Source organism: Teleopsis dalmanni, chromosome 2, assembly GCF_002237135.1.
Source record: "Teleopsis dalmanni isolate 2A chromosome 2, ASM223713v2, whole genome shotgun sequence".
In the NCBI taxonomy this organism is placed as follows: domain Eukaryota; kingdom Metazoa; phylum Arthropoda; class Insecta; order Diptera; family Diopsidae; genus Teleopsis; species Teleopsis dalmanni.
Genome location: NC_051847.1, coordinates 202,972,560 through 203,000,424, shown reverse-complemented (window position 1 = coordinate 203,000,424; position 27,865 = coordinate 202,972,560). Strand labels below are relative to the sequence as shown.

The following is a 27,865-nucleotide window of genomic DNA, read 5'->3' as shown; positions in this document are numbered from 1 at the left end:
TCCTTTACCTCTCTATACTTCACTAATTTATTTTTTCATATCATAATTCTTCCATATAAAGATTTTTTAAATTAAGGCTTTTAGTGAACTTCTTATTTTAGGCTGCAAAGATTACATTTAACATAATTAGTTGAATGAATCTATGAGTATAGGCACATTTTATTCTAGATTTTGGTTTGTTATATTTTTTTTTCGCAATTATAAATATATTTGAGATTTTAATACTTCGCATATATATAGATCAATTTTTTCTATAAAAATTTTTTAAAAATTTATTAAGGAATATTTATATTTTTAAAAAGTTTCTGATTCGTAGAAAATCAATTGAATAAAGTTATCAGATTATTGTTTTTTTTTTGAATATACATGATATATTTTAATCGTGTAATATCTATTGAAGAAGTTAATTTGAACTTTAAATATAATTCTAATTAAAAATAAATTAAACAACGTGCATATATCCTTTAAGTATATGTAAATATATTTATTTGAAGTAATCTAATACTCATCATATTTGAAGTGTGATAATTTGTTTCTATTGTGTTATTTGACATAAATAAGTATCAATATAATTAAATCTTATTTGTGACATTTTTAAAAATTATTTAAATGAATTATGCCATTCATTAAGACTGATTTCGATATTAATATATGCAATAATTCATTTTAATTTCTGTAAAAAGTATCATATTTCATTTTGATTGAAAATATTCAAGTAACAATTGCTTTTATTTGCATAATTTCTGCATTCAAAATAATGTCTATATATGTATATGAATTTTGATGTGATATGTATATTTACATATTTTTAAATCCATATTTGTTATTATTATAGGCAATTTAAAAAAGCGTATGCATGAAATACGTTTATTGTTATTCGCTATTTATTTAACCATAAAAAATCCTATTAGTTACAAAGCTTAAATAGTGTGAACAATTTCAATTAAATTGATATTCAATTTAAGCAATGTGTAACAATTAATATTTATAAAATTCAATAAAAGGTATATTTTATTTTATTTTATTCATAAAATTACCTTTTATTGCAATAAAATATTCGAACATTCAAAAGAATACTCACATTTTAATTACACTTTAAGAGGCTCAATTTACATGAAGGCAAAAAATATTATTTTATTTAAATAATATTATTTATCTATTATTTATAAATAAAGTGCATAATTGTTGTTATTAGTAAAATTTTGATACATACATACATGTAAAAAGTCAAGCAAATAAAACTGTTTCGTATTTCGTAAGAAGTTTAAGTACTTATGGAGTAATGTAAAGTAACGTAATGGTGTTTAGGGGTTTCAAGTTAGACTAAGGCCCCTATGCACTGAGTTTGATCTATTGTGCACCCTTTCGTATTTAGAATTGAATTGAACCAGCTTCTTCGGAGGGAGTTTCCGAAGGTTTTCATCCTCTAGTTGGTATGCACCTAAAATTTTGTTTCTTTTGTGGCCTATTGCAACACAGTTGGTGAGCAGATGTTCCATAGACTCTTCCTCATCACAGCAGAATCTGCAAATATTAGTATCGGATATACCTATTTTACTTATGAAGTAACAAAAAGATTTTAAAATAAATAAATTTTTAATTATTTAAAGAAAACTAAATATATATTTATTTATATTATGTGAAATATAGAGTTTATCTTAGTTAACAGTTCAATTCAATTTTCGATTTTAATCAAGCAGAACAGTATTAAAATTTAAATATTAAAAGTAAAAAAAATATTATTACTTACTTACTTACTTATATGGCCATAACAACCCGTTACCGAGTTTCGGCCTGACGCAGCATGTCTCCCCAGGTGACTCTGCTGCGTGCGCGCCTTCTCCAGTCTCGTATATCAAATCCAGTTAGTGCTCCCTCAACTTGATCACTCCACCGGAGACACGGTCTAGCTCTACGTCTTCTTCCGCCAACTACTGCTTCAAACACCTTTTTCGACGGAGCATCTTCATCCATTCTCACGACATGACCAAGCCAGCGAAGCCGCTGGATGTTAATGCGCTGAATTATATCAATGTCGTGATAAGGCTCGTACAGCTCGTGGTTCATTCTAATGCGGTAGTCGTCTCCAACTCGTAGAGAACCAAAGATCTTACGAAGAACTTTTCTCTCGAACACTCCCAGTGCTGCTTCATCATTCTGTGATAACGTCCATGCCATACAGAAGCATAGGGAGGATGAGCGACCTATAGAGCGTAAGTTTCATTTGTCGAGAGAGAGCTCTACAGCCTTTTGAGCCCATAGTAGCACCTATTAGCAATAGTGATTCTTCGTCTGATCTCCAGACTGACATCATTTGTATTCGTTACGGCGGTGCCAAGGGAGATGAAATCCTTGACAGATTCGAAAGTATAGTCGCCAGCCAGTAGCCCGGTGTCCAATCGACGCACATTTCTGCCAGTAGCCGACATATACTTCGTTTTTCCCTCATTCACCGCTAAACCCATTTTTGCAGATTCCTTTTCGATAGCAGCAAAAGCAGCTGTAACATCACGCTTGCTACGCCCAATGATGTCAATGTCGTCGGCGTAAGCAAGGAGCTGGACACATTTGTAGAATATTGTTCCATTACGATGAAAAATATTATTAATTAATTCAATTAATCTACAGCTGGTTTATGATTTCGTTCTAATACCTATAAACACAGCAAGTAAATTTGTTAATAAAACTTTCACAGCAAATTAACAAAACTCCAAAGAAATGTGTGCAAACATAAAAGACGAGTACGGTTTTGTGGCAGTTGGTTATGGTGCGCTGACTCTGAGATTTAAAATTGGCAGGGCGCGTGTTCGATTCTTGGCACTTGCAGTCTCAAAAATTATTAACGATTAATTAAATACAATAATTATTTTCAAGATCACTGATGATGGATATTTGGTAATACTTGAAACAGCTGTATGGTCAACCAAAAATTCAATTATTTAAAAATAAAATAAAATGAATTTTTGTTGTTTTAATTCACTATTGTTCAGAAAACCTCTTTATTCTAATAGTATGTATGATTTTCAAATGCTTTCTAAGTTTAATAGTCCAATACTTGTTACCTAGTAAATTCTAAAACATATATTGTTTTAGTGCTATTTGATTAAAATATTTCATTGTAAATTCGTAAAATATTTAAATTACTATAAGCATATTTCGAAACATAAAAAATTATGAAATTTTTCTAAAAAAAATTAAAAAATAAAATCCATTAATTTGATATGCTAATAATATTTCTTTACATTATAGCTGTTATTAATATTATTATTGCAATAATATAGCATATATCAAAAATAAATTAATTTTAAATTATTTGAAATAACAATATTATGCAAATTTCTAAGTATACTGTGTACATCCAGCGCTACTGTATATCCAAATTTATTGGACAGATGTTCGACAAATGTTTGTCGGTATTTAATGCTATCTTTCCGTCTAAATACATACATATTTTTTTTACTACTTTTAAAATTTATTCAAACGTAGCTGCAGTCGCATCTAATTTACTTCAAAAAAGTGTGTGTATAGTAGATGCAGTCACACCTAATTTATTCAGATAAAAAAATAAAAATTAATTTTCAATTCATGTAAATATTATTGCAGCGCTTGGAAAAGCAATGTTTTTATAGTTAACTCGAAAAATATTTTATGCCTCAGTACATATTTCAGAAAAAAGATTTTACCATTCACATATAAGATTTGTGTTTCCAGATACATTACCTTTGCGTTCTGCTATCTATTTTGTATTTATTTATTATTTTATGTTACATTTATTTTTTTATATTTAAACATTCAAACAGTCCATCTATCACATAACTCAACGCCAAGTTCAACGCGGTGTTTTTCGTATTAAAAACTCTAAGCAAAAACATTTAAATTGCGTGCATTTAAATACTTTTTAATTAAATGTTTTAATTTTATGGCCTGTAGGCGTAAAACAAGTCAATAGCAATCGAATGGAATTAAAGTTATAATTATAAAGATGTAACGATTATGGCTTACAAACATAAAAAAATTGTTTAGTTACATTCGTGTTCATAGTGTAAAGTTTTTTTAAAAGGTTAGTTATTTAAAGGAAAAAATGAAAAAGAGAGCATAACAGATATATAATTACCAATTGGGAAATAAAAATTAAATGAAAATAACACACATTATATACTTTTATGCAGATCTAAATAACCGAAAAAAAAATGAATTAATAAGCCAACATATCGTAAACAATATAGATAAAGATATAGATGCATGCATACCTAACAGTTGCTCAAAATTAGTTTGCATTTTAATAGACAGATAAGTTGATAGACAGGCATATAGAAGAGCAAACAGTTGAAAAAGTAGATAGATAGATATTTTTAAATTTCTAAATTTCACGCTGGTGATAAGACTATATTGATTTACACATTCATTTTATATGCCCTTCATAATTATTGGGTTGCACAAAAATTCATTTTTCTATTATATTTTCTATTCTATTTCTATTTTCTATTCTGTTTCTATTTTCTATTCTATTTCTATTTTCTAATTTTGAAATTTCAAACGGTGAAGTAAAAAAGAGTTCCTGATTTTGTAAAAATGAAGAGGATTAAAAGCTACAAAGAGATCCTAATTAAGTAAAAAAAATGCAGTAGTTGATAATCGACTAAATAATGGAGACAAAAAGATGCAAATGAAAATACTGTAGGTTTATCCTACTTAATTTAATTCTTTATTTATTTATTAAAGCAAGAAATAATTACTAAATTTTGTGTGTTGAAATTACACGTGTCTGTTGTTTTATTCTTTAGATTTCCCAAACCGTCAAAAGAATGACAACCTTATTTTTACTAAATAAAAATATTATTAGTTTTTAAAAATTTTCTTTTATGGCCAACTCATCTTATTTTCAATAATTTACTTTTCCGTGTTTGCATGGCCAACCTATATCATTTTAAACATTAATGTGAATATGCAACCGCCACAATACAATATATTTTAGTTGTTCCTAAATCTGTTGTGTCTTGCTCCTGCTTTATCTACAGCCAAGCTAAAGTTATTGTGCGTCTCATTCTTTAACATATTAAACGATATTTCGAATATTAATATCGGCCAGATACTTGCATTTATTAATATGTCCGCTTGGTTCAAATAAACCCTTTTAGTCACAATTACGAGGAATGTGTAATCAAAATAGGCTTCTTAGCTAATTGAGAAGGATTCGTCTTTCCACTTTACCTATCTATTTAATATATATTATTTACAGTCATATTTGGAAATACTAGTATTTATACTATGCAATAATAATACATGTAATAGTAGTAATAGCAGTAAAAAAGTACAGTCTGTTAAAATGAAAAACACAACTGTATTATATACTGTTTTGTTCTAAAATTATTGGATCACATATATCTCATTTTATATTAGTATACTTATTTGCTTATTTGCTTATTCGCTTATTCGCTTATATTATATTATTCGAATTATATAAATTATATTTGAATAAATTATTTTTAAAATACGATAAATTGTTTTTTTTCTATTACAGAATTTCGAGCCAGTTGTGTATCCAAAAAATAACTATGGAAAATTTTTTACCGGAGACTCGTTCATTGTTTTAAATGTAAGTTAAAGTTGAATTTCATATAAAAATGAATATCCACATACATTGTGGAAACCAAGAGACATATGAAGCATAAGGACTTACGTACAAACTTATAGAAAACTCATTAAAGATTGAGTTAATTGCACCTTGGAGAAAAACTTTGGTAAAAGAAAAAAAAAAAAAGAAAAGATGAGAATGGCGAAAAATGAAAATATTACAAAAACATTAAAGTATTATTAAGAAAATGTGAAAAGTACACATTATGGTATAGTTACTGTTGCAGCAGTGACGCTAAACACACACATTTATGTATCTTTTTCAAACATTCACATTCACACTCACTCGCACTCACACTCACTCACTCTAGCGTACTGACATATATGGACACTTAAAAAAATGTTGCATAGTTTTATGCTATAAAGTTTATTTTTATGAGCACGACTACAATACCCAATGCAGTGCAGCAAAAGCCTGTAGCACGTGTGCAATGTATTTAGGTTGCCTCTACTTTATATATTTTCTAGTTACATTACGTGCTTCATATGTTTCTTTTACATTTCAAATATCTTGTGTGCTTTCATTTTTTTTAATGCTTTCTTCACTTTAAATATTTTCTAACTTTCTTCTTATGTTCCATTTTCCATTTTCACAGACTTTACAAAATAAGGATAAAAAACTGTCTTGGGATGTACACTTTTGGTTGGGCTCAGAAACTTCTGTGGATGAGGCTGGCGCTGCCGCTATTTTAACAGTACAATTGGATGACCTACTTAATGGTGGACCAGTACAGCATCGTGAAGTTCAGGATCATGAATCACAATTGTTTCTAAGTTATTTCAAAAATGGTAAGATTAGAAATATGTATAAAAAAAATTTGGGAACTATAATATATTTTTAATCTTTTATAAATTATTATATTTACTTTCACTATTGCTCGAAAAACCTTTCTGTTAAAATAATAGTTTCTTTCGACATAACTGACTTTAGAAATCAAATTTAATATTTATTATTATGTTGAAGCTATTTGAGCCGGTGCACTTAAGCATTTTTACTCTTTTTTAACTCGAGGTATTTTTAAAACCCCTCTTTACGCCTTAACTGGATTATTGTTTATCACTTCATCAGACTAAGCAATAATTGAAATCAGAACTGCATAGGTCCCGAGGAGCCTGTTATCATTCTGAGATTTGATAACGTGGTGTTGGCAAGTCTGTCAGTTTTCGCAAATAATTTCAGGGCTATTAGGCATTTATTTATTTTTTGATGGGACTTTTATATTATATTCATACAAATGTTTTAAACTATCAATTGAGAAGAATATATATAAAATTATATATTGATAAATAAATTATATAAACTATATATATAAATAATTATAATATAGAAATTATGAATTTTAAAACTGTTAATGCGATTATTGATAGGTTTCTATTCAAAGTATTCACAATAATAAAAACATACGTATGTTGGTTTTTGAATAGTAGTGGAACTTGATTAAAAAAAAACTATTACTAGTATATACCATTTCTAAAATCTAAAATCTTGATGAACCTACTCAAGAAATAAAGCTTTTTGTAATTTATTATTACTTAATAATTAATATAATTGTATTAATCCCGTTTAAGACTTATTTATTTCAGTGGCCTGATATAATCTTATTTACCACTATTTTATTATTTGTTGGAGTAAAATTAAATACTTGAATGAATATTTATCATTACAGACCTGTTCTTCTATAGTTAATAGATGTTAAAGTATATTGAAACAGTTTACTCAAAAATAATAATGATGATGATAATTTAAGATTTATTAATAATTTTTGAATAATAATATATTACTTTTCTGTATTGGTTATGTTGTACATTTTTAATAATATTTCTTAAGCCAATTATACAAATTTAATAATTATATTAAGTATAATTATATTAAGTCATTTTTTTAATTCCAAAATGAGTTATTTTTTAGTTCCTTCATTTTAGTGTTATTAACACTGGTCCAATTACCAACCCAATATACTCGTACCTACTCATTTAACACTTCATATTTTTTTTTATTAATTTTTTTTGGTTATAAAATTTTTCCATGGAAATAAGAATGCAAACCACAATTTCAAATTAAACTTTTCTACAAACAATCTTCATAGGTATACGTTATGAGCAAGGTGGTGTTGGCACTGGTTTCAAGCACGTTCAAACCAATGCCCAGGGCGAGAAACGTCTCTTCCAGGTGAAAGGCAAACGTAATGTACGTGTACGTCAGGTGAACCTGTCCGTGTCATCGATGAACAAGGGCGATTGCTTTATACTTGATGCTGGTAATGAGATTTACGTTTATGTTGGCGCACAAGCGAAACGTGTGGAGAAATTGAAAGCCATTAGCGCAGCAAATCAAATTAGAGATCAGGATCACAATGGACGTGCAAGGGTTAACATTATCGGTAAATGTTACAGTTCTAACAAGCATAATTCAAATTTAAATTAGAAAAGAAATAAAACATAATTTTTGAATAATATTGCAATCTTATTTCAAGTTTTTTTGTTTTCTTTTCAGATGAATTCAGCACAGAAATTGATAAAGAAAATTTCTTCACAGTACTTGGTTCTGGTTCACCGCGCGAAGTACCAGAAGAGTCTACCGCAGAAGAAGATGGTGCATTTGAAACTGCTGATGCAAATGCTGTTACCTTATACAAGGTCACAGATGCAACTGGTACTCTGAAAATTGAACCAATTTCCACAAAACCTTTGCGTCAAGAAATGTTGGATACACGCGATTGTTTCATACTGGACACTGGTTCAGGTATTTATGTTTGGGTTGGCCGCGGTGCTACACAAAAGGAGAAAACCGATGCGATGACAAAAGCACAAGAATTCTTGCGTACTAAGAAATATCCTGCTTGGACGCAAATACATCGTATTGTAGAAGGTGCAGAATCTGCACCTTTCAAACAATATTTCGCTACTTGGCGCGATGTTGGTATGTCACATACACGTTTGGTGCGTTCAGCTCTTGGCTATGACACCGATGATTCTGAATTGGATGTTGATGATGTTGATGCAATTGTTAATAACTTAAAGAAGAGTGGAGGCAGAGCTATGGGTTTCATGCCGGACAATGGACAAAATGATATTGAAGAGGTAGGTTAGGTTAGGTTATACCGGCGATACCAGGGGTATTACCTCTTCAATATTAATAATAATAATAATATTGAAGAGGTGAAAGAATATGTTAATATTGATTTGAATACAAATACTACTAATTGTTTACTTAATATTTTTAAAATATACACGTATATTAATTTCTCGATTTTTTGACTTATATTTTCAGATTATTCGTATTAAGAGCGTGCGTGGCAGTAATGAAATTGTTCGTCGTATAGTACATTATAATGACAAACTAAAGCTTTATGGCTATAGCTCCTATATTGTACCATATAAATACACATCCAAGAGTGGAGAGACTGGTGTTATTATTTATGTTTGGGAAGGCTTAAAAGCGAGTGAGGGCATAAAACAACGCGCCTTTGAAGAGGCCATGGCTATGGCTTTAGATCAAAATGCCATACTTGTGCGTACTGCACAAAATTATGAACCAAGGCATTTCCTGAAGATATTCAAGGGCAAATTGATAACTCCATTGCATAGTAAACCAACACAACCAGAATTGTTCCGTATACGTGGTACTGATGAAACTGACGTACATGCCAGTGAAGTAAAACGAGATTCTTCATCTTTGGCTACTAGTGATGTGTTCGCGTTAGTAACTGAAGAAGGCACCAAAATATTCATATGGGTTGGATTGGTGAGTGTTTTCATAAACATTTAAGTAATATATTTATGTACTAAGAAAATTACATTTTTAGGCTGGTTCAGATTTTGAGAAGAATATGGCAATTGAACGATTCCAATACTTCTGGCCGGATGCTGAATTGGATGTGATTGATGAAGGTGCTGAACCAGATGACTTCTGGGATGATTTGAATGGTGAAGGAATATATGATCGTAGTATTGACGAAGGTGGTGCACCATTATTGGAACCACGTCTATTCCATTGTCGATTGGTGCATGGTGATCGCATTAAAGTCGAAGAAGTTGGCAATTTCGAACAGGAAGTAAGTATTTTCTATTTAATATTTTTTAAATATATTTTACCTGAACAGAAGTGTTTAATATGTTTTACTTATTATAGTTTCATAATAATCATAATAATTTATATCCGACACAAATATTTATTAAACATATAGAAAAGAAAGAAAAAAGAAATAAAATTATAATATTTTAATAAATCAAGATTTTTCTAAACCGATATAATTTTAATAAAAACTATGTTTTTAATACAGGATCTTGATGTTGATGATATTATGCTTTTGGATGGTGGTGATGAAATATATATTTGGGTTGGTACTGGTGCTACTACTGATGAGAATGGTAAAATTCTTGATATGGCTAAGGTAAGATTTGTTTTTTATTTTATTTATTTTCTAATACTTAATTTGTTATTAATTAATTACAGAAATACGTTGATATGGAACCAACAGCTCGTTCAATTGATACAGTTAGTATTATACGTATTACGCAAGGCCAGGAACCTCGTGTATTCAAGCGTATGTTCCCTAGCTGGGATGATGGCTACTGGCAGGTTAGTAGAATCAAGCGTGCTTCGTAGTTGCTTTGTATTTCGTCTTCTGCTGCATGTATTCATTAAAATTCAAACATACTTAACATCATTTAAACAATAAAATACTTGTTTTTAGATATTTTTTGTAGTTTGCTGCAGTTTCATAATCATATGCTTTATATTAATTATAATATAACCAAAGAAATATAATAAAAAATACATTATAAGAGAACATATATTGTGGCTAATAAATATGGCTTATTTATATAATAATACATTATATTGCATTTTATTATTAGTTATCAGATAATCAATATTAATTCAATATCAGACATCATATCCAAAAGAACTGTATAACTAAATAAATCAATATAAAAAGTATACTCCTTCGCATATTGATTTAGGTCAGATTTAGTTTAAAAATATTGAATTTAGATACAGGGCATCGAACTGAAATTTCTTCCGTCTAGGTTATCGTTCCGGTTCAAGAGAAAAAAATATATAGGTTCGGTTCCGGTTTTCGTACCCGCAAAAAATACCGGTTTTTTCGGTATTTGGTTCGGTTCCGGTTCGAGGGCCTGTTTAGAAAGCAGGCTATGTAGCACAAAAAACTTAATTATTTGATAAAGTAAGTAAATTTAAGGTTAAAGTAAATATGCAAAAGGGTCCTGGTTATTCAAGCGAATTAAAGTCTCTCTAATTAAAAATTATACTTTAATTAGAAAGTGGCTTCGAGTATCTAGGTTAATACATCCTTTATGTATACACATAGTAAGACTTTTAGTTAAATTGTGTAAGATTTTAAATAATAATGCTAAAGTGAACATGTCTTAAATTTAATCATTCCCTATACGTGTATATATATATACTTTTTATGTACATGAAAATATTAGACTATTTGAAAGAAAATTCAGCAAAAATAATTTATTTGTGTATAAATAGTATTTACTCTAAATAAAATATTTCAAAAATTCATCTAAACTTCAGAATCAATTTATTGAAAATATTTTTCGATAAATTTAATATAAGTCGTCCATAAAAGGTTTCAAAATATTTAGTAAAATTTTTCAAAATTTATGCTGTTCTAACTACATTGCAAATAACTTTGAACATTTAAACATATTTATTTATACAATACTATGGAAATACATATCCTGCGAATCCAGTCCGAAAAAAAAACATATTTGCATTTTATAAATTTTTGATATCGGAAGCGCATTAAAGGTTTTCACCATTGAATTAGGTAAGTATTTATCCATATCATATTTGTACGGTTTTTATAACATATTTTTTAAATATATGCATACATATATCATGTTTATTTATACATGAAAGATTATCTTTGGATCGCAAAAAAACTATTTCATTGCATTTAATTTTTTTCTATCTGTATATATTAGCATGCTTTTGAATATGGTTTTATACATTTTTTAGTTAATATTTTTATATCTGTTTTAAAAATATTTTTATTTGTTTAGCATAAATGGTTGAAAATAATTGTACATATATATACTTTAATTTCCATTTAATATTTATATATCAGAATTGTGAAATTTTTTTATTAAAATGTAAAACAAATTATTTATTATTACAGACTGTGCCTTCGTATGAGGACATCAAGAAGCAAGTATTCGAGGATAATGAACGCATTGAGGGCAATGATGTTTGAGGTGCAGTTGAATCCAATGAAAAAAAAACAAAACATGCTATATAAACCAAATTTTTATAAACAATACTTTTTTAATCACTTACAAGTACTCTCTTCAACGAGTATACACGTAAATTAAGTAAACATTTTAGATATATTATTTTTAATTTTTTTTTTATTTTTATTAAACAAAAGAAATAAAATTTTGAGAAAAAAAACAATATTTTTGTTAAAATATTTATTTTGTGAAATTATTTATATAGTGTTTTTCATAATTATGAATAAATAATATTTATTTTAATTATTTCAAATAATATATAAATTATGGAACTGGTTAGCCTTATTAGTCAGTTAATTGAAAAGCAATACATTGTTTTTTTAAATAATGGTTTCTATTGAAATCAATTATAGACATATCATTGACATTTTTTTAGCCATTTTTGGGTAACTTCTAAAGCTCGCTTCGTAATTTTTAAAATAAATATACTTTAATTTTGTTAAAAATTGGCAACGGAGATAAACATAGTAAAGTCTGCTCATGTTTGTCTGTCTAATTGCATATACCTATCAGTTTTGGCAGAACCTAACTTTGAACAAGGACTTTTCGTGAATCTCGGTTAGAAAAACTTTAATTTTTTTTCTACATATAGTTTACTATTTACTATTATAATATTATATACGCATTGTTATTGATTTGACTTTTATGCCGATAAACAAATTTATTTATATATGGTAGCTAAAATGCGTCTAATACTAGACCCTAACTAAGCAGCAGCTGCAATTCGTAAGAAAGCCAGAAAGTAGGTTGTTGAATACATCCTAATATCAAGGGATATAAATATAACTAATAAATATAACTATAAATCAACACTCTGTTTTTTTGAACAGCTTCATTTTGTTAAAATAATAACGTAGGCTAGGATGACCTGTCAGATAATCTGCCAACAACCTTAGCTCTGTTCTACTGCGGAATTGTAGTAGAACGGATCAACCAGCTTCTTAGCTTTATTATTTATGTTCCTTATTTAAAGGTTTATGTTTTCTTAATAAAAAAAAATTTCTTCCGATTAAATATAAATGCCGTTAGATGTTTTCCTATGTATTAATTTTTAGAGCTGTTTATTTCAATTCTACTTTTGCCGCTGAGTCAGTCCTATTTATATTACACATATGCATGTCTGCGACATTTAGGTCAGTGTACATACATCAGCATTTTTGAGATCTTTAAGTCTGACTAATCTAGCTAACATTATAACAATTACTATCGAAAATGCCAGGAGCTCTGGGTATCCATTTCCAAACAGGCTTATTATCTTCCCGGGAATGCCTTGATATTATGTTTTACGTCAGATATTATATATTTTAATTACTTCACGTATATCAAATCCTGTCCTTCTATTTCATTATTGCTATAGCCATAAAGTTAATTGCGTAATTTTATTCTAATTTTTTTATTTTTGAATCTCTTGCAGCAACACAAAAAATAATCATTTTCAGTCATTTCATCTCATCTCATCTCATTTCATCTCATTTAGGCATCCGGATTTTTTTTTTGACAGTGATATTTCAGTTCCATTAACTACCCAGAAATTAGTTTTTTTTTGTTTAAACGCGAGATGACTTTTAATTAACTGCATCATTGTAGTAGCGTACAATAGGTTGATCATACTTTGTTACAATGTGCCAGCAAAATTAGCAACACTTAGTAACTTGGATTGTGCCAAATTAATCCAGTTAGTTATGTGTTCTTATGCATAACACAACACAACAGATTGCCTTATTAGCTAGCAATAGCTAAATGACTTCGTGTCATGCGTTTCATTGCTTTCATTGCCTTCACTGGTTTCACTGCCTCCACTGAAGTTGTCATCGTTAATCATGTCGCCTGTTAACTTTATTCCATTCACCCATTCACCCATTCACCCATTCAGTATTATGTGCAGTGCAAATATATTTGTGTGCATTATTATTTGTTTTGCACTCGAATGCAATGCAAAATATGTTAAAGACTCATAACTTGACGTTTTATTAACGGTTGTGTTGCACGTAAAGTTGTGCAATGAAACTTGGCTGTGATGCCTTGAGGTCCTTCCTACGAAGGAATATGCGAATATGCTGCGCCTTTCAAGTATTGTATTTTAAATGCTGCATTTAAATGAGGGTGGACATTTTTGTTTATTTGAATATACCTGCGTATAGGTGGTATACAGCTGCGGCTGTTGGTCTTGCTGTTTCTGAAATTTTATTTAATTTCAACCAAAGTTGTGTGAAGTTAAAAAGTGAACAAGATTAAAAAACTTAAATTGAATTATTCTGCACTTCATATAAAAAGTAATGGGAAAATTTGTATATAATTCAGCATATTTTGGTTTGTTTTTATTTTGTGAATTTTTTTTTCGTACGGCTTTGATATGTTCACCTTTTGCAGCTGTGGTTAAACAAACATGTTAAGCAAACTAATTTGCATAAAAGCGATCAATTTCAGTTGCGTTTGCATTAACACTTCAACACGGTGTGGGTATCCCTATAACCTTCGTGCGCTTCTAGGTGCTATACGAGTAATATGTATGGGTGGGTGAACTGGTGAAGCATTTGTGGTTTATATGTATATCCGGCAACAGGATTACTTTAATGTGTATACCTTTCGTACGAATCGAAATAAACCCGAATATGAGGTACAAAAAGCATGTGAAACGGTTCTATGCGAAAGTGTACTACGAGTAGACGTAGAAGGAATGTGCACTGCAATAAAATAAAAATGCAACGAAAAACCGATTGAAACTGAAAATGAAATGTACATTCTAGGCTCTGAATATGTCAACATCGCGAAAATAAATTATGAAATACATTTTCCAAGCAATGGTTGCACTTTCCTGTTTTCAATTTTATGATATGTCGCAACAAATTCTATTCAGAATGCATAAACAAGTTTCTGTGAAATGGGTTATAGTGGAGAAGTGTGGCATAAATATAGGCGCACGACGTTGCTGCTCGTTCGAAGTTGTGGATTTGAAAAATAAAGGCATTCCTCGTTAGTTGACACGCAATTTTAATTTAGTTTATCGTTTCGTACATTAACAATCGCCTAACCGCTATTGCAACTACGAAAAGATAAAATGCGCTGTCATGTGACACGTAAGATTTGTGGTTACATGCATATAAAGTGCATTATGTGATGGATTGTACAAGAAACAAGTAACTAGAGACAAAAGTGTTATTTTCTAATTAATTTCATTAAGTATCGCAACTATCGTAATATGTTAACATATAAAAATGTTTTTCTTAATATAACTACTGTAATAATGATAATGGAATTCAATTATGTTATATGGTAAATGGTTAAGTTATCCTGTAAAATAGTAATCATCTTTACCAAATGCAATTCCTAATATTAGTACTCTAATAATGATATTGTATTCAATCATCTTATAAGAAAAATGTCTATATAAGTTATCCTGTATAATAAATAAAATTCATCTTTTTTAATTGCATTTTTTAACAAAATTACTTTAATAATGATATTTTATTAAATCATCTTATAACGAAAATATCTATATAAATTATTCTGTATAATATTTTATTTATTATCTTTATTGATGCTAGTAGGAAATGCAACTAGACCAATGCACAAGAAACCCTGGTTGTTAGTGTTACCGGACTGGAGCACATACCTGAGTTTTCTGTTGAAATCCTATTTAAATTCGCTAATTCGCTAACATAGGTTATAGATATGTTAAAAATTTTTATAACATAGCAAAAAATTCAGTACATGGGAGAAAGAAATAATATTAATAATAGTAATAAGCAATTTATATATAATTGGTGCTATAAGCGTGTTCATCATATTAGCTTCAAATAGTTAGTTATTGGTGGTCAATTATATTGGATATGACAACAATCTTCCTTTTAAAAAGCCAGGCCTAGCAATCGTGCTTGTTTGACTGTATTGGGTAAAATATGTAAAGTCTATACGTTTAGTAATTGGGTGTATATTTATTTTACTTTTATTTTTAATAATTTTTATTATATATCTTCACATTCGAGAATATTAAATAAAATTAAAATAATAAATTATTTTTATTTCAGTTTTTGAAAGACTTCCGTGAGTCGTTAAATAAAAAACTTTTAAGTTGGTTTTTATTTTTATTTTTATTTCATATAGTTATCTATATAAACTTCATACGATGTTTGGAAGTTTATGTCACTTCTTCCTTAAGGAAGACTAAAGGATTTTTAGCTTTTTAGTTTTTATACGTATACCATATGTTGATTGCAATAGAGTAGATGTCAAATTTGTTAGCAACAACACTTTGTTATTTTAGTAGTTCTACGTTTTAAAATGTTTTAATTTTAATTTTTTTTTTATTATAAAAAGTACATAAAAATAAGGAGACTTACAGTTGTCAGTTTTTTACTTTTTGACCAATATGCATTGAAAGAAAAACTAACACAAGATAACTTTCCAAAATTAGAACTACAAGTTCTAATTCACACAATATATGATAAAATCAGGTTCACGATAGTTGAGCGTTTATTTATAAAAATTTTATTAAAAACTTAAAACATTTGAAAACATTTTATTTTATTTAATTTATAAAAAATTTTTAATAAACATTTTTAGTTAAAGAGCTGTATTTAACTTTATAACTATGAACAAATATATTAGATGGAGTAGCAGTTTAATAGCAAATCTCGAACTTAGCTCAAATCCATTATAGTTAGAAATACAAGCATCACCAATTATTAAATACTGTGTATATAAAACGTTTAACTAAAAAATAATAAATTAAATCTGATATTTATAAAATATATGAAATATCAATTTTACCCGCCTTCAATTTAGTTTTGCTTGCAAAATATTGATAATTTTAGTCTTATATTGTGAAATATTATGATTAGTGATAATAATAAGAAAAAAATAATAATGGAATACTACACAAAAAAAAGTTTCAATATAATTCGATCTTAAATCAGATATTTCGGCTAAAAAAAATATCATAAACCATTCAACGATTAATTCCGTTAAAACTGATATAGCACTTATCTCTTTAAAAATATGAAATAAATTCAAGATATCAGTAAAGAGGTCAATTACATGACGATAAATTTTTATATCAATATTTTGTTGTATTAAAATATGGTATAAATATTTGAGGTAGGAGGAGAATGCTAACCAAACAAATGCGATCATAATATTTACAATAGCCACAGTTAAATATAGCGCAAAAATTATTATAAAATATTGATTAGTTACAAATATTATTCCATAGGAAACTATAAAGTAACGTAGAAATATTAAAATACATAATAACCAACTAGTCTCAGGTGGTAATCGGAATGTATCTATAATTTTATTATGTATACTAAACAATATATTTAAATACAAACAAATTTCTTCCGAATGTTTAGCAATGTAATAAGAAGTACTTAGTACGTTATATACACTGATTATAACAACGCTGTTATATGCGCACATATTAAAGCCAATAGTAGTTTTTTTATTAAATGCTTCGATATATAATATAGTTAATCTGAGAGCAGCAGCGATAGTTAATATAACTAAAATAAACCTGACAATAAAATGCAAACGCACATACTTCATTAGTTTTTTAGAGACACCAAAATATTGCTTCTTTTGGTTATAAACTATAGCACTAAATCCTAAAATTTGTGCTAAAAAATTCAAAACTTTGAATTGATGTACTATAGTCCCGACCATAATTAGTGTTCGAAACTTGGAATTCAACTGTCAAAAAGTATTTTTGTATACACAATACAGTAGTATTTAACTATTTTCGTAGAATAAAGTATTTTAAATATTGGAAATTATAGCAATTAAATTTAATATTGTCATTTGTGCTAAATTGCTCTCATCATAATTAAGTCTACGCTGTCCAATTAAGTATTAAAATATAAAAAAATGAATCCTTTTATGAGGTGTTACTTAGCTAACAGAAATTATTTTGTTATTGGTTACTAAACTTCATTTCTACTAAAATGTTTATGAGTCTCATAAGAAATAATTTTGTTCCATTTCTGCATAAATTTATACTGGTTTTTATAGTTTGAATTAATATATAAAAATTTTTTAAAAAGTTAAAAGAAAAAAATTTACAGACTCTAGTCCTTAAGGTTATATAGAAAAACTATATACCCTTAAAGGTATAACACGTTTGGAAAGCCTCTTAAACTAATAAGCAAACACGAACATTTTTGTACAAAATATTTCATTATAAAATAATCATATTTTTTTTTTAGTTTTTATAATAAATAAAAAACATTTAACACTCTTTAGTAACAATATGGCCTATTGCTTGCATGCCAGCTCATAAAATAATGAAATTGCATTTTAAAATAAATTGCCACTAAAAAATAAAGTAAAATCTATGTAAAGCTGATTAAATAACAAAATACAAAAAACACTACTTAGCGTGTTAAAAAATTCAAATTGTTTATAAAGAAAATTCTTTCATTGTTGACGAGTGGACTCTGTAGAATCAAGATAATGCAATTTTGTAATCAAATATATAATGCACTTTTAAATTAAATAGCGGTGAATGAATATTACGCCTGGATTTGCTAGGTATGAGTAGAATGTTCACTGTTTAGAATACTAATAAAATAGCTTTAACCATTAAGAGATCATATCTTAAATCAAATTTTGTTTCTTATTAGATGATATATATCAAATATAATCTTTTTGGATTTTAGAATAGATAGGCTATGTGCGAGTTCGAGTAAATTAAGGTAAAATAAATTAAAAAGTTCCTAGGGGTTTTTAACACTGCAATTATGTACATATTTATTTATTTATTTATTGCACTTATTTATTATTTTTGGTTAAAAGTTTACAAATTTATTTATTTATTAAACATTTTATAAAATTTTCATAATGCTAACACCTAATTACCTAATTTTAATCTAATTTACCATACTCGAAATTCTGGTAAATACCAACATTCGCTGCCATACCGACATAATTTACTATTTCTCTCACTTTACCATCAATTTATTCGAACTCAATAGAAGAACAAAAATTAATATTTAAAATGTCTTATCCACAATAAAGGTATTTCAATATTATGAGGCAATTTATGAGAGTTTTTTTAATCAAAATTTTAATATTGTAAAACGTAAGATTTTCAAATAATCACCATAAAATAAATTAGTATGTCAATTTTTATTTGTACATTTATATATAACATATAAAGGCTTAGTGAAGATAGTCAAGATTTTAAAACCCTTTAGCATTTCATTATTTTCAAAGTTATTATAACTGTATTTAATTAGTTTTTTTTTTGTTCTTATCCAACATTACTATTTTGTAATCAAATGACTTTTAGTGTAAATATAAGTAAAAATGATTAGTTTTTGATAAAAACCTGGAACTTGAGCATTGAAACTTTGTGCAGCTTTGGCTACTTGTGGAAAAACACGATTAGTCATCGCTTCTAATTTGACAGGCACGAGCTCTAAGCCCGGCATTTGCAGTCCAAACAAATTATATGCGAACTAAAAAAAATTCTAATATTTCCTAAGACCACTGATGATGAGTACGTGGCAGTTTTCGAAACATCGTTGTATGGTCAGCCAAATTTCAATAAATTAACTAAATTTTTGTTTCTGTCGTTTCTTTGTTATTCTAATCCGTCTTACTATTAAATAGTTTCTTTTCGTCATAAAGGTGTGTCACTCTCGGCAAGAAAAAATTGTGTGCACTTATAAGCAAAATTACTTTTAAGTAAAACGTGCTAATAATTAATTAACTACAATATACCATATGACTATATATGTATATAGTAATATCATCATAATTGTCATAGTTTATGTCTAGGTTATGTCGAGCTTTAGTCATGTCAAAAATTTGTCTTAATTTTGTTTTAGTTTACACCAAGTGCTAATAATGAGATGTTTTCATTTTGTTTGTATTCTTCTTAACGCCATATATATTGCTTTGATTCCATTTCAGCAAAGCTTATCCTGAATCAGATTTGGAACGCGTAGGTGAATAAATGACATATAAGCTGCTTCTAGCAGAGTAGCAAAGTCTTAACTTTGAGTAGACTATACCTACGCTGGGTGTTCTTGAGATGGATGTGTCGAAAAGTGGTATTTTAAACAACCTGTAATATATGGAAGATAAAGTAGCGTGTGGGGGTAAACACAACTGTTAGATATTTTAAATTGTCAAACTTCATACATTTATACACAAATTCAGATGGGAGATTCTAAATCGTCCTGGGTTTTCATTCTGCCTTTACGTTACTGCAATTACTGTAATTTTATTTGAGCTAAGCTAAAGTTTCCAAGCGGTATAGTACTTGTTGACAGCGCAGAAATGTTTACTGTGAAGGTCAGAGATCCTTTGCCGTTTAATTGGTTTGTTTGTTTTGATTCTTAGAATAGCTAAATTGTAATTTGCTGAGGATGCAAATGATCTGTAGCTTTTTGTAACACTCTTCACTGTGCTGAATTTCAATTGTAATCGAGTGGCCGTAAATTGTGGTTGTATCTGATGCCATCACAGATCTATAGTTTGTCTATGTTTAATTACACTTTTTGGTTTTGAAGTGTTTTAGTATTTTACAATACTTTCCTATAAATATTTCCTTTTGAATATTGTTATTATTAAATTTTAGTATTGTAGAAGTATAATATGAGGTTTAATAGAATTTACCCATTTAATGATTTTCAATGGTTGCATATAGTTCTTTAAACGAAGCAGATGAAGTTATACTTACATAGCTGTTGGAGTTAAATTACTATATATTCATTATAGAAGTGATTTGTATATAACTCAATCCATTAGTTAAGAATGATAATTCAGTCGTTAATTTTTTCTTTGAATTTATAGTTAGCTGAATGTGGTTTGAATGTTTTTTGATTATTTGTTAATAAATTACCTTGCCTCCGTTCTTCATTTCATGATATCCATATTACAAGGTTGCTTATTTTTAAAAATTAATATATTGTCAACAGATGTAATTAAAATAATAATTATTTTCAATCCACTTATTAAAACTACATGATATTATTGAAACTCATTGTTTGAAGTATTTTTTAAAATGCGAATATATATCACTATTTTTCTATTTAAATATAACAACAATTTCAAGTATTTAGTTCCCTCTATTTCTAGTTTATTTATTCCTCTTTTTATGCAATTACTTTGATATATGAGTTTTTCCATGTTGAAATAATATATTTACAAATAAATATTTCATAAAGTGTATGCAAGACAAATCATAATAAGAATCGTTAAATATCACGCATACGCCCCGTTTTCCTGTTTTTATAATTGAGGCAAGAATAGTGCAAGTCGCTCGCTCTACTCGTAGGAAGTAGTCCCTACACGCAAATCGTATTGCTGACTAAGAGTTTTCAAGTATAAAATGCAATGCAGTTTCGTTACAATTTGGTAGCTGCAAAGCCTGATTCTAGTATAATATATTTTGTGGCTATAATGTGGTTAGCAATTATGTAGCAGAAAAATTATTCACACAAACAGTTGCATACGTGCATTGGCATGAATTTGCAGCTGTTGAGCATATTTTTAATAGCTATAGTGTATTCATCAAATATATTACAAATAAAATGGAAATATCATACGAGAAAATTTCATCTACGCCTACAGTAAATTAATTTATGCAAATAAATTTTTACAGCCTGAAGGAATTTTATTATTTATTTCAAAAGTAATAATTGCAACAATATATTTATATATACATTTACATCTAGCAAAGTAATATAAGAATTATAAAAAAATTGATTATTTATTACAAATATATTAATTTTTATCCTTTTAAAAAATTAATGGCTTATTTAACTACTTATTTAATTAAAAATTATAAAAAAAAAACAAATTAATTGTAATGATTATAATTTTTTATTTCGGTTAATCAAGAATCCATTAAATTTAAAATTGCATGGAAAAAGTTAAAAATTTTATTAAGAGGTTTTTCGAACAGTAATGAACTACAACAACAAAAATTCATTTTAAATTATTTTAATTAATTGAATTTTTGGCTGACCATACAGCTGTATTGCCAAATACCCTTTATCAGTGGTCTTGGAAATAATTCTTGTATTTAATTATTCGTAAATAATTATTTTAGACTGCCAGGAATCGCAAACGTGCTCTGCCAAATTTAAAGCTCAGAGTCAGCCCATTTTAACCAATTGACCCAAAGCCGTACTTGACTTTTTTTTGTATGTTCGCACATTTTTTTGGGTTTTTTTACTTTGCTATGAAAGTTTTATTAACAAATTCACTTGCTGTGTTTATATTAGAAAGAAATAATAAACCAGCTGTAGAATAATTGAAAATTATTTATTTATGTTTTCACGGATCTTAGTATGTTTCATTTTCTTTCTGTTTTATTTAGGTATCGAAATGATAGACAGAAACGTTTGATACTTGCTTACAGAGTGATAATTTATTGTACATTAACAGTTTAAATTTGCATCCAATAAAATAACTTGTCTTATTTAATCTTAAGTTCAGTTATTCTCCTTTTCTTTAATGCACGCCTTCCAATGCAGTTTTGCAACTACATCTTTGCATATCGAGTTATTTTGCTTCCTTTGCATATTAGAAGTTCTGATGGGTAAAGTCGAGTTCGAGAGCATAAGGCAGTAACATGTTTGAAATCTTGAAAACCATGTGAATCCGCTGGCTAGATCTTTTGCTAATATAATCAATTTCTATAGATTGAAACGAAATAATAGATCTGCCATTCTTCTTTCCTTAAGTTTGTCTTGTTTAATTCAACTTATGCGCCGTGATATGAGGTAAATAAGTCCTGGCTAATATTCAAAAAAAAATTGTTAAATACAAAAAAGAAAAAATTGCATACATGTAAATCGAAATATAATTTTTTGATTTATTTTCTATTTGGTACATTTTGGGTATAAATAATATTTATATACTTTATTATATACATTTATTCATATATTTCATATGTTCAAATTATAGAAAATATAATTTTTTATATTTTTAACTCAATCAAAATTGCATTTTTAATTGACCAACCTTTGAAACATTAATTAAACATAACGCACTGATATGTGGTGAAATTGATTATAATTAAATTAATTAATTACGACAGCTTTTTAAATGTATTAATTTGCATAAAATTGCATTATGCATATATGAAGAGAATGGCTATATGCAGCACTAATCAATGTGAATAAATACACAATTTCAACTCATTGTAATACACTTGAAGTGAAAAAAAGGTTAATAAATTTTTCAAAATACGTGAGTGCAATTAATTTTTTCCGTAAAATGAAGCAACAATTTTTGGTAAAATTATAAATACGAGTACATGAGTTTCGCTCAGCCAATTTCCAAACGAGAATATCAACGGATGTGAAAGGTTGAACTGGAACAACTTCATCGTGGTTACAGTTAAGTGCGTAAATTCAACCTCACTAAAGGTGTTTGAGCACGTAAACACGCAACCTAACGCAATCTCACGCGTATTCGCACATACGCTTAATGTTGTTATCCTTATAAGCTGCAATAATTTCAGCTTCCGGCGTGCTTTTACTCGCTTATAAGTACATCCGTGCACTAAGTTTCTTATTTGCATATTCAAAAATTGGTGTACGTACGTGCCTTTGATAACCAAAGGTATGTGGGAAGTAGTTTTTTGAATTTGCTCTTTAGAAAATCTATATTGGCAGTTGAAGATAAAATTTGTTGTTGTTGTAGTTGTAACTAATAATCTCATGCTAAAATGTTTTTGCAGTTTTAATTTAATTTGTGATGAAAGTTGAATTATAAAAATTTTTAAATTTATTTACTTATAGCGAACTTAACATCCACCATCTTTTTGTCGATTATAAAGCAGGTTTCAATAGTAGCATAAAGGATCGCGTTTACGCCGTCATGTTTGAGCTCGGTATTTCTGCAAAGTTAATACGACTTTGTAGAATGACGTTGAGTAGTATCGTAGCTTCATCAAGTCACGATAGTGTTTCTCCGAACATTTTGATATCGAGCAAAGCTTCAGACAAGGTGATTCTTTATTATGAGATCTTTTCAATATCGTCATGGAAGTGATCATATGCACGGCAAATAAACATCGTAATAGCACAATATTCTTGAAATGTGTCTAGCTTCTTGCTTATGCAGACAATATTGACTTCGACAGCATTGGACACAGCAAGCTTGGTTTTCAGAGCTGTATGAGTTGTATTGCGACATTGATATAGATGAACAAATTAAGACCTAGCGGCTTCGCTGGCTTGGTCATGTAGTGAGAAGGGATGAAAATGCATCAGCGAAAAAATTATTTAAAGCGGTAGTTGGAAGAAGATGGCGTACAGGTCAACCATGTCTCCGGTGGAGTGTTCAGAACTAGAGGAAGCACTAACCGTACTTGATGTACGAGTCTAGAGAATTCGCCTGGAAAGACATGTTACGTCAAGCTGAAACCTGGTGACGGATTATTATGGCTATTTAAGTAGCTAAGTAAGTAACAATATAAATATTTAAATTGAAAAGTCTGCCAACTATCATTTGGCCAGGACAGCCGAAACTGCGGGCACCTAGCCTCCATAGTACCAGATTCACACCTCCGGTCGGGTGTCACAAGTGCTGTGTCAATTACACGTTTACAACAGTGTTGGCATAGCGCCGGGATTTTAATCACCTCTTACTATAGGCATGCTTACCTCGGGAATATTCTAACCCTTTACCTGCAGGGATAGGTAATAGATTAAGCAAAAAGTTATTCCAAATATATAATTTTTCTATTTCTCATATTTCATATTTCTCACATATAATCTAACTAAAAGTTGTAATCCATATGTTATGTTGAAAAAACACCAATTAAAGTAATATTCTAAAAAATATTATGAGTCGAGCAATAAACATTTGTTCTTTTAAGGAAACATTAAAATGGTTATAGGGCACTTAAGTGAACTGCAGGCATATGTATAAATTTTATTTATTTCATTGTTTTCTTTTAAAAACGCTGTTAACAACATAAAAAGGACAACTGTACTATTATATGATACGCAGCTTTTATGAGCACATACGATGCGAACATATATGGAATTGCATTTTATGGATTTTTTTTTGTAGTTTAAAAGGAAAGCAAAACCAAATAAAGAACAAAAGCAAAAGCAAAAGTAAAAGCAAAACAACACAAAATAAACAATATAAATTTTTCAAAAAAAACTTCATATAAATGCAACATTTTTATACATGTGTTGCATACTTCTTTCGAGCAGTGTATTTTCGTTATTTCAACATACCAGAGGGGTGAACTGTATTAGCTTTTTTATCATGCAGAATCTAACATTTATTTTTATACGCTTTTTAAAAAGTGTTTTACCCTTTGTCATACAAATATTCACAAAGTGCAAAAAACGTATTTTTTCAACATAAATGGCAATAATAACACGAGCACTAACAAAATATCAACAATTTCAACACAATGACAAAAACAGTAATAAGAAAATAATAAAAAAAAAACAACAACAATATTACAACACTACAAGTACACCACAAGCATCAATTGCATTACTCGTAAGTTCGCACAGAAATGAAAATAGCATTTAAGCACGTATGTATGAATGTATGTATGTGTGAGTAGCTGCGTGCGTGGGTAACCGCCATGTGCTGTACACTAGCATTTTTTGTGTAATATAAAGTCAATGTGCTATAGATGCAGGAATTTACTTACACACTCTCAAAATGTTACTGCTGAAGTTTGATTTAGGTAAGTGACAAAGTTGATACTTTGTGGGTGTGCTCAAATATGTGCGTGATTCATTGAATTAAGTTTTTCATAAGAAGTAATGATAATTCTTTTTTTATTTTTAGTGTAAAAAAAAACACTGAAGTGGAATATATTCGAAAATAACACTAAAAAATTAATCAGTTTAAAAACAAAGTTAGCATTACTATGTAATAAACATTGAAAATTGCAGCTTTATTGTGACATACTATGGAAACTGCAGTAGTAAAAAAGGATTACCGATTTGCTGTGTTAGATTTCTACTTGTTCAGAAAAACCAACTATTGTAAAATATTTTTATTGATTTTAAATACATAAACATGTTATTATATAAAAATGACGTAAAAAGAAGTTTTATTTTTATAAATTTCATAGGTACTTATCAATAAAACATCATTAAAAATATTAATGATGTGCGCTTTTTATACTATACTATATAACTACATATAAGCTTCTAATGCACATATTTAAGTAAACAGAACAGATCTTGTTATGAGATATAGATTATATTTCTTTAAAAAAAATCATAGTTTCCTTTCAATACACTAATTTTTTTAAAGATATGTTTCAATATTTAAATGTTAGAGCTAAAGCGTCGGGAATGGAAAAAAAGAATCATTTTTTTGTTTTTGTATTAGGTGGAAAGTAATCCGAAGTGTAGAACTTAAACCCACGAGTTGAGAAGAAATCAGCCATCAGACTGTGCAAGATTTTCGCCTGTAATCACATTTCAGTAAACAGTGGGTGAAACATTAAAAGTTTAGTATTTGAATTTTCAAATTTATCTAAGCTAGAAGTGAGAATTTAGTAACGTTAATTATGGGCGATCAAAATATTATCTAAAAATTAGGAATCTTTAAGGGTATACTCTAAGAAGCGGGTATATATCTGCGACCAGTGGCGTCGCTAGGCGTCAGCGATGTCCGCCGACGGCCTTGAAATATTTGGTTTGATAATGGCATTAACAATATTCGAAGTATTCCCGAATGTTTATATAGTAACCAGATTCAGGTTCACAGTTCCAGTCAGTATAGTTTCAACGGAAAGGAGCTTCTCAAAGTTAAAATTGATTAAGACGTACTAGAAAGTGTATGATGATCCAAGAGAGACTATCTCCATTGGAAATTCTATAAACTGAAGCAGAAATAGCAGCTGGCGCAAATTATGATATAATTTAAAAAAAGTGAGTGGTGCCAAAAGTAGAAAAATTCACTTATTTTAATTTGTGTTTATTTTAATTTGATTAGCAATAGAACTTTTAATCATGCTCTGTGCATTAGTGAATGTAACTTATGTACTTTTACAACTGGGTTATAAAGGGGGCCTCGTAATTCTGATGTCGCCGACGTACAGAGTTGGTCTAACTCCGCCACTGTCTGCGACACTACGGAATTGTGTGTAGAACTCATCCATCTCATTGAATTAAAGAGCCAAGAATTGAGAAGAGCGATGGAAAAGCGCTTGAAGAAGCACAGTGGAAAGTTTCTTGGTTTGCAAAATATCAGTTAAGAAATTATGTCAAGAAGTTAGATTACGCGCGCCAAACACAACAGGTACTCATCGAGTCTTTCCCTTTTATGGAAAGAAAGAGTCTGAATCGATATGCCGTATAAAAAGGCAGAGCGCAATAATTGTTGAATATTTTAAAAAAAGGAAATTCATCAATATTGATTTGTCTAGTCAAATTGTAAAAAGAACGAAGTTTCTTATGTAGACAAAAAAATGGTTCTTTCTGTAAAATGATGCACCATGAGAAAAGTCAATAATAACGATTATTTAACTATATGACATGAGCTGTAATTTTTTTTTTACATAAAATATCATTCAGTTGGACAATTACCAACAGTGATGAGAAGGCGTTAGGAGCATTCGAGAGAAAAGTTCTTCGGAAGATCTATGGTGCCTTACGCGTTGGCGACGAGTATCGAATTAGATGGAACGATGAGCTGTATGAGCTATACCGCGACATTGACATAGCTAAGCGCATAAAAATTCAGCGGCTACTCTGGCTTGGTCATGTCGTGCGAATGGAAGAAAGTGTTCCGGCTAGAAAGGTATTTGATTCGGTACCCGCAGGTCGAGAACGCGGTAGAGGACGTCCGCATCTTCCGTGGAAGGACCAGGTGACCAACGATTTAGGGGCGCTCTGTACTACCAACTGGCTTCAGAAAACAACTAATCCGGCTGACTAGCGGAGGCTACTCGACGCTGCTAAGGACGACCCATGTCTTTAATGGCCAACTAAGTAAGTAAGTATCATTCAGTTCTCTC

At 29.0% G+C, this 27,865-nt stretch overlaps 1 protein-coding gene across 2 annotated transcripts in view; it reads left to right on the top strand.

Moving 5' to 3' along the window:
- The window catches only part of LOC119678759 (gelsolin-like), a 36,344-nt gene extending 24,330 nt beyond the window's left edge, over positions 1–12,014 (top strand). For both annotated transcript variants that reach the window (XM_038090802.1, XM_038090803.1), the window contains 9 exons: positions 5,522–5,596; positions 6,231–6,423; positions 7,722–8,015; positions 8,129–8,715; positions 8,906–9,379; positions 9,441–9,689; positions 9,918–10,028; positions 10,091–10,216; positions 11,790–12,014. In XM_038090802.1, the coding sequence (XP_037946730.1) occupies positions 5,522–5,596; positions 6,231–6,423; positions 7,722–8,015; positions 8,129–8,715; positions 8,906–9,379; positions 9,441–9,689; positions 9,918–10,028; positions 10,091–10,216; positions 11,790–11,864 (2,184 nt within the window). In that variant the 3' untranslated portion in view covers positions 11,865–12,014. The remainder of the gene's footprint in view (positions 1–5,521; positions 5,597–6,230; positions 6,424–7,721; positions 8,016–8,128; positions 8,716–8,905; positions 9,380–9,440; positions 9,690–9,917; positions 10,029–10,090; positions 10,217–11,789) is intronic.
- Positions 12,015–27,865: the final 15,851 nt, after the last annotated feature.